The 13,422-nt window shown below is 34.1% G+C and overlaps 1 protein-coding gene across 1 annotated transcript; it reads right to left on the reverse strand.

Annotated features, from left to right (window-relative positions):
• Nucleotides 1-133: 133 nt before the first annotated feature.
• Nucleotides 134-3,708, reverse strand: LOC134257729 (uncharacterized). The gene is made up of 4 exons (XM_062740327.1): nucleotides 3,428-3,708; nucleotides 2,566-2,799; nucleotides 2,068-2,215; nucleotides 134-403 (listed from the first exon to the last, which is right to left on the reverse strand). Exons 1-4 carry the CDS (start codon nucleotides 3,706-3,708, stop codon nucleotides 134-136), a joined length of 933 nt encoding a protein of 310 aa, XP_062596311.1.
• Nucleotides 3,709-13,422: the final 9,714 nt, after the last annotated feature.

Raw genomic sequence — 13,422 nt, forward strand, 5'->3', positions numbered from 1 at the left:
AATCAAGCCTACGTCATGAAGGTGATTTCCTGTTTTTCTTATATACATCTGTTTCGCAATGTGTTCATTCGCTTTCCCATAGGATGTCGATGATGATGTAAACTCTTTCTGAAAGGTGTTTTTCAAGAATGTCTCATTTATATCCTTTTTCCTTTTTCATTATGAGTCTAAAATTGGAAGCAGTAATTCTTTTTTTTCGTTCGATATGCCATCTTTGGTCAAAACTTTGAGAGCGAGTTGATTTTTCTACCTCAGTGGCTTCACTCAAAGTTAAATTAAGTTCTTTCCACTCATGAGCAAGTTGTTGAATATTCTGGAGATCAGAAGGTAAAGCCTTGGGAAAAACTGTATCTCCACAACTCCATGCAGTTCGGGGTTTTGTGATTGGCTGAATGAGTGGTGCCTGAAAAAAAAATGAATATCAATAAAATAGCAAAATACCACTGCATGTACATATCAGATTGAAAACATATTCAAATACATGTATTGAATTTATCTTGTACAAAATATATGTACTAAGTTACATTTTAGAGCACAGCTAGGTTTACTTATCATAAAAATACATGTTTGTTTGTTTTGTTTTTTTGCAGGTGGTACATGTTATCCACTGAACCTTTTGGCTGTTGCAGAAAATAGAGCATTAGTGGAAGAGAGAAAAGCTGCTTAAAACAATGCTGAAATTGAACAACAATTTTTACAACTCTAAAAGTTGCAGGAAAGGTGTTTTGGGTGTCACAAAGTCAAGGAAAAAGGATTACAAGTATTACACAGGATTTTCTAAGGATCAGTTTAATAGTGTTTACAAGTTTTTAGCTCCAACAGATGAAGATCCTATTAAGTGGGGTAAAACAGTAAAAGGAGCCAAATCTCTCTTAACCATAGACCAACTCGCACAAAACTTTTATTATAAACATATTTCACATTTGTTCAATGTATCTTCACAAGACTCTAGTGCAATATTTACTCACTGGATCAACTATATATTTTTTAGACTCGGTAGTTTAGATATTTGGCCACATCGAAATATTTTAACTGAAAATATGCCAGAAAGTTACAAGAAAGACTTTCCAAATACCCTTGCTATCATTGATTGTACAGAGCTAAAGGTACAAAAACCAAGTTCTCTTCATCGTCAAAGCCAGTGCTATTCCGATTACAAGTCAAGTACAACATTAAAGGGACTGGTAGGCATTGATCCGAGAGATTCTGTGATATTTTCCTCTATGTTGTTCTCTGGGTCAATATCTGATAAAGATATCACAGAAGAAAGTGGTTTTCTTAAACTTCTCTCAGACCTTATAAAGTGTGGAAAGCTGCAGAATGGTGACGGAATAATGGTTGACAAAGGTTTCCACATAGAGAAAGATATTGAAGCTGTTGGACTCAAACTTAATATACCACCGTTTGCATCTTGTGGATCACAGATTAAAGCTTCTAAAGTTACAGAAACTGTTAAAATAGCTAAACATCGAGTTTATGTAGAGCGAGCTATTGCTCGTATAAAGCAATTTAAGATCCTGTCAGGGAAAATTAGTTTGTCTTTTTTTCAGTATCATTGATCAAATATGGTTAACTTGTTGTTTATTGACAAACTTCATGAATTTTTTGATTCATGATAAAAATACTGATTAACCTTGCTTTTTGTCCTTTGCTTTCTCTTAAGGCACCGTTCACGGTAGCTCAGTCGGTAGAGCGCTCGCTCCGTGATCGGGAGGTCGTGAGTTCGTATCTCGGCCGCGACTGACCTAGTCGTTAAAATTGGTAGCAACTGTTCCTTCGCCATGCGCTCGGCACTTTGAAGTGAAAGTTGCGGGTCCTTCGGATGAGACCTTAAAAACCGAGGCCCCGTGTCAGCGGCAGGCGTTGTCACGATAAAGATCCCTCACTGCTCAATGGCCCTGAGTGCCGAGTAAAGGTCAAAATTTGAAGCCCTTCACCGGCATACGGTGACGTCTCCATATGAGTGAAAAATTCTCGAGAGGGACGTTAAATAATATATACAATCTTTTAAGGCATAAATGTATAATTTATATAATGAAGTTTAAAGGGGATATGAAATAGACTAACATGATAACTAAGAGCTGAACCAATCAACTGCTCTCCAAGTGGAGTATTCACTGTCCATTTGGTTGTTGTTTCGCCTGCCAGATATGAAATTGGACTTTGCTTCAATTTCTTCAGTTCTTGGATGTCATCTAAATTTATGTCAATATTCCTGAAAAAAAAATCACACTGTACATAATCATCAACAATAACAGCATAAGATATTCCTAGTACTCCCAGTTTTATTGACATAATTTGGAACATTTGCACAGAACACTCAGGGTTGCTTGATTTTGCTTGATTATAAAGTATAATATGATAAATCCATTAAGTTCACAATATATTTTAAATACATGGGGAATGAAAATCGCTTTGCTGTTATCATCAATTCATCATTAAAGTGTGTTTTACTGTACATATTTTGTCAATACCTAATCCTTAAACAGTGATGGCCAAAATGCTATCATATATTACATGTTATGAAAATGAAATAAAAACATTCATGCTTGGAATGACATTTACCTGGTATCAATATAGGATGCTATAACTGGCTTTCTTTTTCTGTCCAGATTTGTCGGACAAGAAATGATCATAGTGAAAACAGCTTCATCTTTTATTTTATCTCCACGAGGTTTGTCCCATTGCTGGGGCAAACTGGTTGAGGAAATCTCTGATGGTACCTTCTTGTACCCAGAGATCTTCCACTGCTCCAGTGCATTGACGACTGCCAACACATGAGCACATTGACCAGATATCCTTCAATAGATATTTTTTTATTGCTGCTATATGTTCAATAACTGTGAAAAATTCATATAATGTTATTGTACTACACGTAGATACATAAAATCAAAGTATTACCATGGTAAGCTGGTAAAGTAACAAAACCTCATGAATTTAGGCTTTGTGACAGAAATGTGTAAATAGATAAAAGCAACTTGTGTTGTCGTTTTTTGTTTTTTTAAATACAACTTTAGATAAGTATATATACATATGTATATACGTAGGCCAATATACTGGTATTCCCTCAAATTTGCAATCACATTATACATACATTTCAGAAAATACAATTTTTTCTCTCTCCTTTTTTCACGGAAACGTTTAAGTAGTCTCTCTCTCTCTCTCTCTCTCTCTCTCTGAGTCTGAAGTCAACAAAACACTGACCTGAAAATTTTCACTCGGGTGATAATTTATGCCGACATTCTTTGAAATTGCCAATTGCATGCATAAACTTTGTTCAAAGGAGAAAAAACAAAATGAGAACGGCATGATAACCAAGATTTCAAGAGGTTAATCAGAAAAAATGCAACCTTAATATTTAACGTGTAAACACAACAAAAACGTAATAAAGTCACTGCACATAAATCGTTTATTTATCCAGGCTTACCCAGCTTTACAACTGCAATGTGCGTCATTGAAGTTCTTTTGTTGTAGATTAACTTCAAGATCAACACGGTGTGGTTCTTCGCTCTTTCTCTGACTCAGGAAAACTTTAGCTGTTATCTGTACACCATTCCCTGTTTCTCCCGAAAAATTCTTCGCAGATTTAATGTAAGAATCTTTCACAAAAGCTATAGCCCTTTGTTTCTGTCTTAAAGTTGGCGTATAATTCAGAAATGCCACTGAAAAATCGTCCAGAATGTCCTTCAGACAAATCTCGCTCGCCATATTGTTTACATTGAATGTCGGGCATTTCACTTCTTAGTTACCGTCGTCATGGTGGGCGGGGCTTATGCACGGATCTGCGATCCGCCAATTATTCACCTAGGCGACACTGCCGTTCGCTTCAATTTAGTCATTTGGTTGTTTATTTCACTCTCTGTCACTATTATTTCTACAATGCTAACCGATTAGGCATGTTAATCCGAACATAAAAATATTCACTGAAATCTCCGTTCGAAATATTGCTCCCGTGACGAAACTGTTTACCTCCTCACATAAAAGAGTTACTATAGTCTGTTTTTTATGTGGTGTTCAATAGCCACAGGTGCCCGCGTGATGCAGTGGTTAGAGCGTCTGCTCTAGAGTTGCGAGGTAAGGAGTTGATCCTTACGTCGCGGGTTCGAATGCCACTGTGGGACGTGGAGATCGGTCCTTCGGATGAGACCGTATAAACCGAGGTCCCGTGTCGCAGTTGGTGCTGGCACGAAAAAGATTCCTCCCTGCTCAATGGCCCTGAGTGCCGAATATAGGACAAAATTTGTAGCTCTCCACCTGCAAGTGTTGGCGTCTCCATATGAGTGAAAAATTCTCGAGAGGGACGTTAAACAATAAACATATGTACAATCAATCAATAAATAGCCAAAGTAGACAGTGCTTCAGAATCACCGACCGTACCGGCAACAAATTATCCGAGTTTTGGCAAGACCGTCGGACTTTGGCGTCACCATCGGACTTTGGAGTCTAACATATGTAAATTGTATGCCGAAACGCACATGTTAACTAGATATCATTGAGATGGTGGCCATCTCAAAGGGACCCGCTTTTAGCAATGAACATGAAAATGTAATGTAGCTGAAAGGGTTTATTTTGAAGGTGTTTGAGATTAAAGGGGATAAAAAGGACTACTCCATGAAAAATAATACAATTAAAAAACTTTAAGAAATGTATCCTCTATGAAAATTGTTGCATATCCTCTATCGAAATATGGAAGGAAAATCACAAATGTTCCGTATCCAGTCAATTTGTTTGAGGCTGAGTGGACTTAAGGGAAAGAAATTATGCACCGAACAAAGATTCTAAACAGAGAGGCTATTTTTGACCTTGACCTAGAAACTTTGTTCAATGTCACTGCACATCCATTGACCACTGGCACTCTGTGAGTTAAGTATGAGATACATTGGACAAAGGCAAGAGAATTGCTCCAGACAAGTATTTTTCGTGTAATTCTCCTATGACCTTAACCTTTGATCTAGAAAGATGGTTCAAGGTCACTGCACACCCTTTACCCCAAGGCACTCTGTGGGTGAAGTATGGGCCAGCCAGATTAGGCCAAGGTCAGAGAAAATATGCTCCAGACAAAAAATTAAACAGAAAGGATATTTTTGACTTTGGCCCTTGACCTAGAAACTTTGCCCAAGGTCATTGCACATTCATTGACCACCGGCACTCTGTGAGTGAAGTAAGAGTCACATTGGACAAAGGGGAGAGAAGATATGCTCCGAAGAAGGATTTTTCATACAATTCTGCTATGACCTTAACCTTTGACCTAGAAAGATGGTTCAAGGTCACTGCACACCCTTTACCCAAAGGCACTATGTGGGTGAAGTATGAGCCTGATTGGGCCAAGGAGAGATATGCACCGGACAAAAGATCTCGGACGGACAGCCGGACGGACAGACTGATCACTAAAGGGTGCCCGCCAAGCAGGGCCCTAATTATATTAAACTGCAAGTAAGAGTCAGTGTATTATATTATTTTAATTAATCCACTTCTGTTCAATGCAGAGTAAATAACAACACACACATCAACAACATACATATAACATATTGTAACAGTAAAAGTAGTGAATTAAAGTAATAAGTTGTGAATTAATTCAAAATTACATGTAAATAAAGGTAATTTTGTTTGAACTTTTCTAGGGTAAAGTGATCGAGAGTCGGACGTGATCTGGAGTCGGACATTTTTGTGCCTTTGTTTTTTTAGTTCAGCAAGGAAAGCTAACTCCAAATATATATGTTAACCATAGGCCTTTGGATCACTTAAAAATTGAGTGTGTGAAAAAAAAGATCAAGGTATGGAACTCTTACACTGGGTACACCCAATTTCGCTAATAAAATTTCTTTTATCAAATGCTCTTAAATTTGACTTTCTACTTAAATCTATTCATAGATAATTAAAAAATCTTCATTTCTACCAAAGCTCATTCCGAAGTTCCATATTCTTCTCGAGATAGTCTGAAATCAATTTCAAAATTTACCTTTTTTTAAACACGAAATTAGCTTGGGCACCTGGTCATTCACATGTTAACAGAGTTTGTTTGAAGTGCAGTGAAGAGATGCATAAAGTATTTGCAAAATATTTCAACATGTTGAAGTTGATTTCTTACTCCAGATCGTAAGGTCAAGTTCGTAAGAATTCCTTAGGCGAAAAATAATTTGAAAACATTTACATTAACAACTGCACCGCTATGTTGATTATGAATGTAAAAGAAGCTATGGTTGAACGAATTTTTCCCGGAATGTATAATACACCTTTCGAATTTAAAAACGAATGCCCGCTAAAATGTTTATGCAGATTTAGTAAGATCATATGATCAAATTAGAGAAAATCTTGTAAAGCTCGAATTCAAATGAGCAAATATGATTGCGCCCATGTGAAAAGGGTCCTTATGGCAATTTTTATGCATTTTGAGTTTTTCACGGATTCTGATAGAGTAAGGTTAGAAGTTGTCAAATATGAATTTTTATGGCCCTACGTCTACTCTAAGTAGGTTTTTTCTTCATTTTTATCAAATATACTTTAACAGGTTAATAATGACGTCATGTTTTTTAACAACGTCAAACGTTTTCAGAGTGAACGTTAAATGATTTTCTTCTGTAATTTTACTACGGTGATTAATAGTTGTATAATATTTGATATTTTTCCATGCACATTATTTTTATCTCATTGTCTCTTTTAATTATTAATAATTATTTAATAGTTATATATATTATGGAATCATCAGTGGTGTATAGTATTATGAGTGAGTGTTTGTTTTACATTTCACTTTTCTATGACACCAGGGGGAAACCTGAACAGCGGGCAACATCCATTCATTTTTTTTTATTTTCTCAAACAAAATATTTACTGGTAATCCATGCAAGAGTCATTTGATAAGCCTGTAGAATTCATTTGAAAATTATTTTAATTTAAACATTGCTCTTGATAGGTCAAGATTTCAGCATAAACGATATATCTTTAGTTACCATAAATGTGAAAATTAATTTTTTTAAATTACAACATTACGCTACCTAAATGCTACTGCGAAGTGAAAATTTATTTGATTGTTCTTCGTTTCTAAATTTTATATAAAAACAGAAAAACTGTGAAGTGTGGTATATGTAACATGTAATTACAATACACAATAGACAGTAAATAAAAAGGAAATTCGATTGATTCACTGCATCTATAAGGTTGTCTGTCTGCATTGGGTCAATAATGACACTGCTTTTTTGAAAATATAAAGGATACACGAAATATTTTTCAGTCTAGCAGTAAAAATATTTTAATGTTAACCAATCAAAAGGTGGAAATTTTACAAACAAATGAATGAGTAATAATCCGCAATCATTTACACAATAGATAAACCCAGGATTAACATTTGTAGGATTACGTGTATGTTAGTGAGGGGGGGGGGGGGTAAAAAATCTAAATGGCAGAAACTTACAATTCTTGTGAACACGAGTTAAAATAAATAAAATTTTTTTTTTCTTACTTCAAAAGTTTTAAATGCACCCAGTACCATTAACCCTACAACTTGCAGATTCACTTTTTTATTTAGGTTTGAAATAATGCTGCCTATTATTCTTCATTTTATATTTGTACCTTTAATTATGAGTATTGCCATTTTCAAAATCGCACAGCGATCATAAACACTTTGAGCCTGGAACTGAATTGCTATGAATTCAGTAATGTTAATCATGTATATAATGAAACCCTAAAATTAAAAAAATCTGGTTTTATTTTATGAAATGGATTGTTTTAGAAGCACACCCATAGAATTAAATTAAAGATGCCATTTACGGTTTATATATAGCTTTTGTCGGGGTAGGGGTGGGTTAAAGATTAATGACAGGTAATTGTTTATGCCTAAATATACAGTCAGTTGAATATGACTGTTTTGTATAATATATTTCCTGACAATTGTCTGTGAACTGGCTGAGCTTTGAAATGTCAGATTTTTGTAGGGATGTAAACATCTTAGAAAACTATCATATTATTTATGACCTAATTAAAAAAAACTCCTTCATTCTAATGTTGTTTTCTAATTTTATTCTATAAAGTGAGTTTTAAAGAGTATGAATTCATTCTGGTCCCGTGCCCAGGGACGTAGCAACAGGACGGGGGGGGGGTGCAGGGGGTCCTGGCCCTTCACTTTCTCCCCAACCTTACTTATACTATAGGAATTGATAATTGAAAGCCTGGTCCCCCCCACTATTAGTACAACAGTGTACGGAAAACGTAGTATATATAGTATAAAAATTGGTACTGAAAAAAGTTGGCTTCTAACCCCCCCCCCCCCCCCCTCCCCACGAAATAGGATTTTCGACTTTGTGCAACATTAACCTTATTTTTTTGCTTGTCAACTTTTTCAGGGAAGAAAAAAAAATTCTCTGGATGCCCCCCCCCACTTTCAAAAACGATGCTACGTGCCTGGTGCCAGAAGCTTGGATATGTTAGCATTTACATGTAGAAATAAAACCCGACCCTGAATTTTTAATTCTAAAAACAACATGTACGTATATACCAAAGAGTTACATGTATATTAAACTTGGAGATCTTGAAAATAAATAGCTATTCATGTATATATAGTTCAGAGAACAAAAATGATATTTTCTATCATTTATTATTTCATTTGTTTTGAAAATTCATCATTTTCAGTAGAGTTTCAAATTTCTCAATATTAGAAAAATAGATTCAATATAAATATATTTATCTACCCTACATGCTCTCTCTCTCTCTCTCTCTCTCTCTCATCAGATTTTAATTGACCAGCTCTATTAAAGTTAGAAAATTAAGAACATTTTTTTTCATTCGGGTGTTTTTTGCTTGTTTTAATTTCTGTAAATTGAAGTGTCTTTGTGCAACAAGAATATAAGACAAATCAACATTTTTAATTTTTAATTTATTTAATCATGATTATAAGTAGACGCTTTACATGTTTATTATTTTTTAAAAAATGAAATTCGTCATGAAATTTTTTCATGCCAAAAAAGCTATAGATAAGAAATTTAAAAAAAGAAAAATAAATAAATTTTGCAGTTTTCTTTTTTTTCTCTCTCTCTTCTTTATTCTTCCTTTTTCTACATTAACCTTATTCCCAAAGTACAACAATGTTTTTTTTATTTAAAAAATCATAATTATGATGACGATTAAAAGTTTTTTTTTTTATTTGGTCATAAAATATCTCTTTTATAATCCGGGAGAAAATTCATGCGAACATGCAGCTGAAATGTGAAAAAGTACGCAATTAAAATAATGAATGTCCCTGTCTGGTACCCCTGTTACATCGATTGTTGACATCAGAGTTATCTCTCCTATTTTTATTACAAATAATCTTAACTATAGTTCTTACAAATTCTTGCTAGATTTGTAAAAAACGTAGATGTATGTTTAGTTTCAACATTTGTACAAACAATTTAACAACAGTTTAAGCAGTATGCACCGATGAATCAATGTTTACATGTACATGTGATCGACGCGATCGCGATGTGTATTTGAGAGTGGTGGAGCGGATCTCAAAGAAGTATGCCTATAGGAAAACAATTTCCTCTTTGCAACATTTTTTACGATAAACCCTGTCTAAGATGTATTCTAAAAATGGTATAAATATGTAAATAAAATTTATCTAGAGTATAAAGGTTCAATATGATATCAGAAAACACCTTGTCTACAGCTTCTATACATTACGCGCACGTAGGAAAACTATTGGTATTATATAGATCGATGTATTTAATAATGTTTGTTAAGAAACCAGTTCTAGATGTTTTTATTGATATCTATTTAAATCAGTGGATTAGGAGATTCAGATATTGATTAAATTAATTTATACCATAGGCACTTGGGGTATGGACCCCCCCCCCCCCATTTTCCATGTTTTTTTTCTTTTTAAATCTGGGTTCGAGTCACATTTTTTCTATTTTTCTGTTCTAATATGCACTATATGTTATAAAAAATGTAACTCTTTTGTCTCTACAAGCTGTTTTTAAATATGTCGTTTTCGACTGATACATATAAAGAGAGAAGGCTTGCAACTCTTTTCTCGTCATCCGCCTCACCTCGCTTAAACTTCGCTCGATTATTTATCTAAACCTGAATAAAACATGGGATATGCATACATTAATAAATTTGTTATACATTCCTCTTCCTTTCCATATTTCCATTTAATTTTTATTTGCCCCCTATTTGTAAATATTTCGATGAAATCACTCGAATCTAGGGTAAAAATTTTTGATGTGCACTGACTGGGACGGAAGTACCCGGTATTTTTGGGCGTCATCATTAAGTGTAATGTCATTCGGAACACAGAATTCGAGATGGAATAAATCCCGAATTTTCTCTTCATATTACATGTAACGGTAAGTTCGCCATGTAACAAGATAACTGTAACTTGTAGATTCTTATAAATGTCGATTAACTTTTAACATACTACATAAACATATAAATTTCACAATATTGTTATTACAACGCCTGGATTTTTTTTGTGAATGCAGAACAGTTGTAAAGTTAGAGTTATCGATCTTTTCTACTTCCGTCCCAGTCAGTGCACATCGAAATAAGAAGAGTTGCAAGCCTTCTCTCTTTATATGTATCAGTCGAAAACGACATATTTAAAAACAGCTTGTAGAGAAAAAAGAGTTACATTTTTGATAACATATAGTGCATATTAGAACAGAAAAATAGAAAAAATGTGACTCGAACCCAGATTTAAAAAGAAAAAAAACATGGAAAAGGGGGGGGGGGTCCATACCCCAAGTGCCTATGATTTATACATGAAAATAAATTCCACATGTTGGAAACAGCGATAAAAACTCTGGATGCGTCAAACGTCAAAACACGTGCATGGTTAAAAAAATCTGCGTCGAAGTTCATCGTCAGCCTGCAACGTCACATCTTTATGACGTTATTTCTCTGTTTTACCAAAAATGCCATAAGGACCCTTTTGTCATGGGCGCAATCATATTAATTGAGTATAGAATATATTCCGGGGAAAATTTGTCGCGTCGTTCCCGCTTAGCAATTAGTGTATTTCTTTAAAGGCCCAAGCTGATGTCGAGTAAAAAAATTAAGGTCAATTTTGGAATTGATTTAAGAAAATCACGAGATTTAAAACGAACCACGCAGGCTCGTGGCAACGGGGGTGGGGGTGTCTCCCTCTTTTTTTCCAATATTACTTTTACTATTGCAAATGTTCATTGAAGGGCTGTTTGTCCCCCCCCCCCTCCCCATGTACAACAGTAATCTAATATTAAGGAAATGTATTATTGAATGGAAAAAAATTGTACTGAACGGAGTTGGCTTTGAAAATAAGTTGGTCTATACTCCCCCTCCCGATAGAGGATTTTCGAGTTCGGGCAATTTCCCCCCTCCCTTTTTTTGTTTTTTGCTTATCAACTGTTTCAGGTAATTAATTTTTTTCCTGGCTTGCCCCTCCACTATAAAAAACGATGCTACGTGGCTGTTAAGGAATGAACTTTGGTAAAAATGAAGATTGTTTATATATGAATAGATTTGAATAGAAAGTAAAATTGTAAAGCATTTGAGGCGAAAATAGATACCCTATGAACGTAAAACTTCACACTTAACTGCAAACTTTGAGACAAAGTCTATTTTTAGAAACCAACAGCCTTGACCCTTTGATCTTGACCTCGGAGTTTGTCCTACATGTACCTTTAAAACTGGTCAGAGCATCTGTGTTTTACAAACACATCTTGTTATTTTGTGCATATATAAGAAATTAGGTAAACATATTTCATCAGTGATTTATAATTAGGGGTCATTGGCTACAATCTACAATTATGAAAATAGATCTATTCTTACATGTTTTAATGTATTTAAAAAAGTAATATAAGAAGTAACAAGATGTGTTTGTGAAACAATATGCGCTGGCAGCAACAAAGTTTTAAAACACCATTTTTAGCATATAGGTCAAGGTCACAAGTCATTGACCTTAGTGTCATTTGAAAGAACTTAATTACATACCAAATATGAAGTTTCTTTTACCTTTGGTTCAAATGCTATTGAGAAAGTTTGAAAAAAGCTATTTTTAAGCATAAAGGTCAGAATTTAGGTCACAAGGTCATTGACCTTGAAGTCTTTTGAAAGAGCTTAATTAGTGGAGTATGCATAGCATCTATTAAGTCTCTATCTCTCATGCTTCAAAAGATATGGCAAAAGTTCGAAAAAGCTATTTTTAGCATATAGGTCACAATCAAGGGTCACAAGGTCATTAGTGGAATATGCACACCAAACATAAGTCATTATCTTTCATAGTTCAAAAGTTATGGGGAAGGTTAAAGTTGACAACAGACAAACCGACAGGACAACAACAATATATGCCCCGGATCTTTGGATCCGCACGCATAAAAATACTTGGGGAAAAAAAACTCGTTTCCTGCAACCAGCCTGAAAATAAAAATAGGATAGGTAGGTAGGAAAGATTTTATTAATTTTTTCCAACAGTATTTTTGGATATGAAGTAATACAAAACCAAATTAAACATTTCATGAGTCAATATTAACCTGTTAAATTAAAATCCATCTGTTAATGCACAACTCGATTGGTATTTTATGAAAGTCTATATTTAAAATATATATTTTATGAAATACCAAATGATCATATACTCAGTGTATTTTTTTTCTTTCAATTTTTGACCACGAAGTTTTTTCTTTGTCTTTAAGGACAGATGATACAAACAACTTGATAGATTTCCAAGTTCATAAGAGATGTATGGAATACATTTTTATTTTGTGCTAAATTGTTGTCAAATACTACAAATTTTACATTTATTAGTTGAAGTATTTATTCTTCACAATGTCTGCACACAGCTCTCCTAGAAAATTTGAAAATAGATATTATCCATCAGTTTTTATCAGCACATGCACAGCTTTTAAAGAAAAATGTTTTATCCTCCACTGCCACAGCTTACAATTGTCTTTTCAACAATGCTCCAAGTCCAAGAAAACTAAGTTTTTATCCTCTGACCACAATGTCTTTTTTCACCTCACAGCTTTCTAAGAAAAATAGGTTTTACATGATTGCACTTTATCTTTCTTTAAATCCTTCACAATAGTCTTTTTAGGACACACATTTTTTTTCCATTAATGAAGTAAACAATTAAAACTTGTTAGACTAAGAGCAGCCATCAGTTCTGCATTGATCCAATTCACAGACTCCTATCTAATAGTTTACTTCTAGAAAATCTGAAATGGAAAAAAAAATCAATTTAAAAGTGTGATCAATAAGAAGCAAAGTATTTTAATAAACAACATAGATCATTATTATTCATTATTTTACAAGTAAATGGACTTTTTATTTGAATTAAAAATTTTAAATATATGTTGTTATACGGTGTCCGCAAATACACAGTAAATAAGTTTAACTTTGGAGCTAAATTTTAAAACCACTGGATTCTACTGACAGCAAAGAAACACTTAGTAAATGCTAAAAACTGACTTGCAT

This window comes from Saccostrea cucullata, unplaced genomic scaffold, assembly GCF_032062105.1.
Source record: "Saccostrea cucullata isolate Sc308-1 unplaced genomic scaffold, CSIRO_AGI_Scuc_v1 ctg15092, whole genome shotgun sequence".
Classification (NCBI taxonomy): domain Eukaryota; kingdom Metazoa; phylum Mollusca; class Bivalvia; order Ostreida; family Ostreidae; genus Saccostrea; species Saccostrea cuccullata.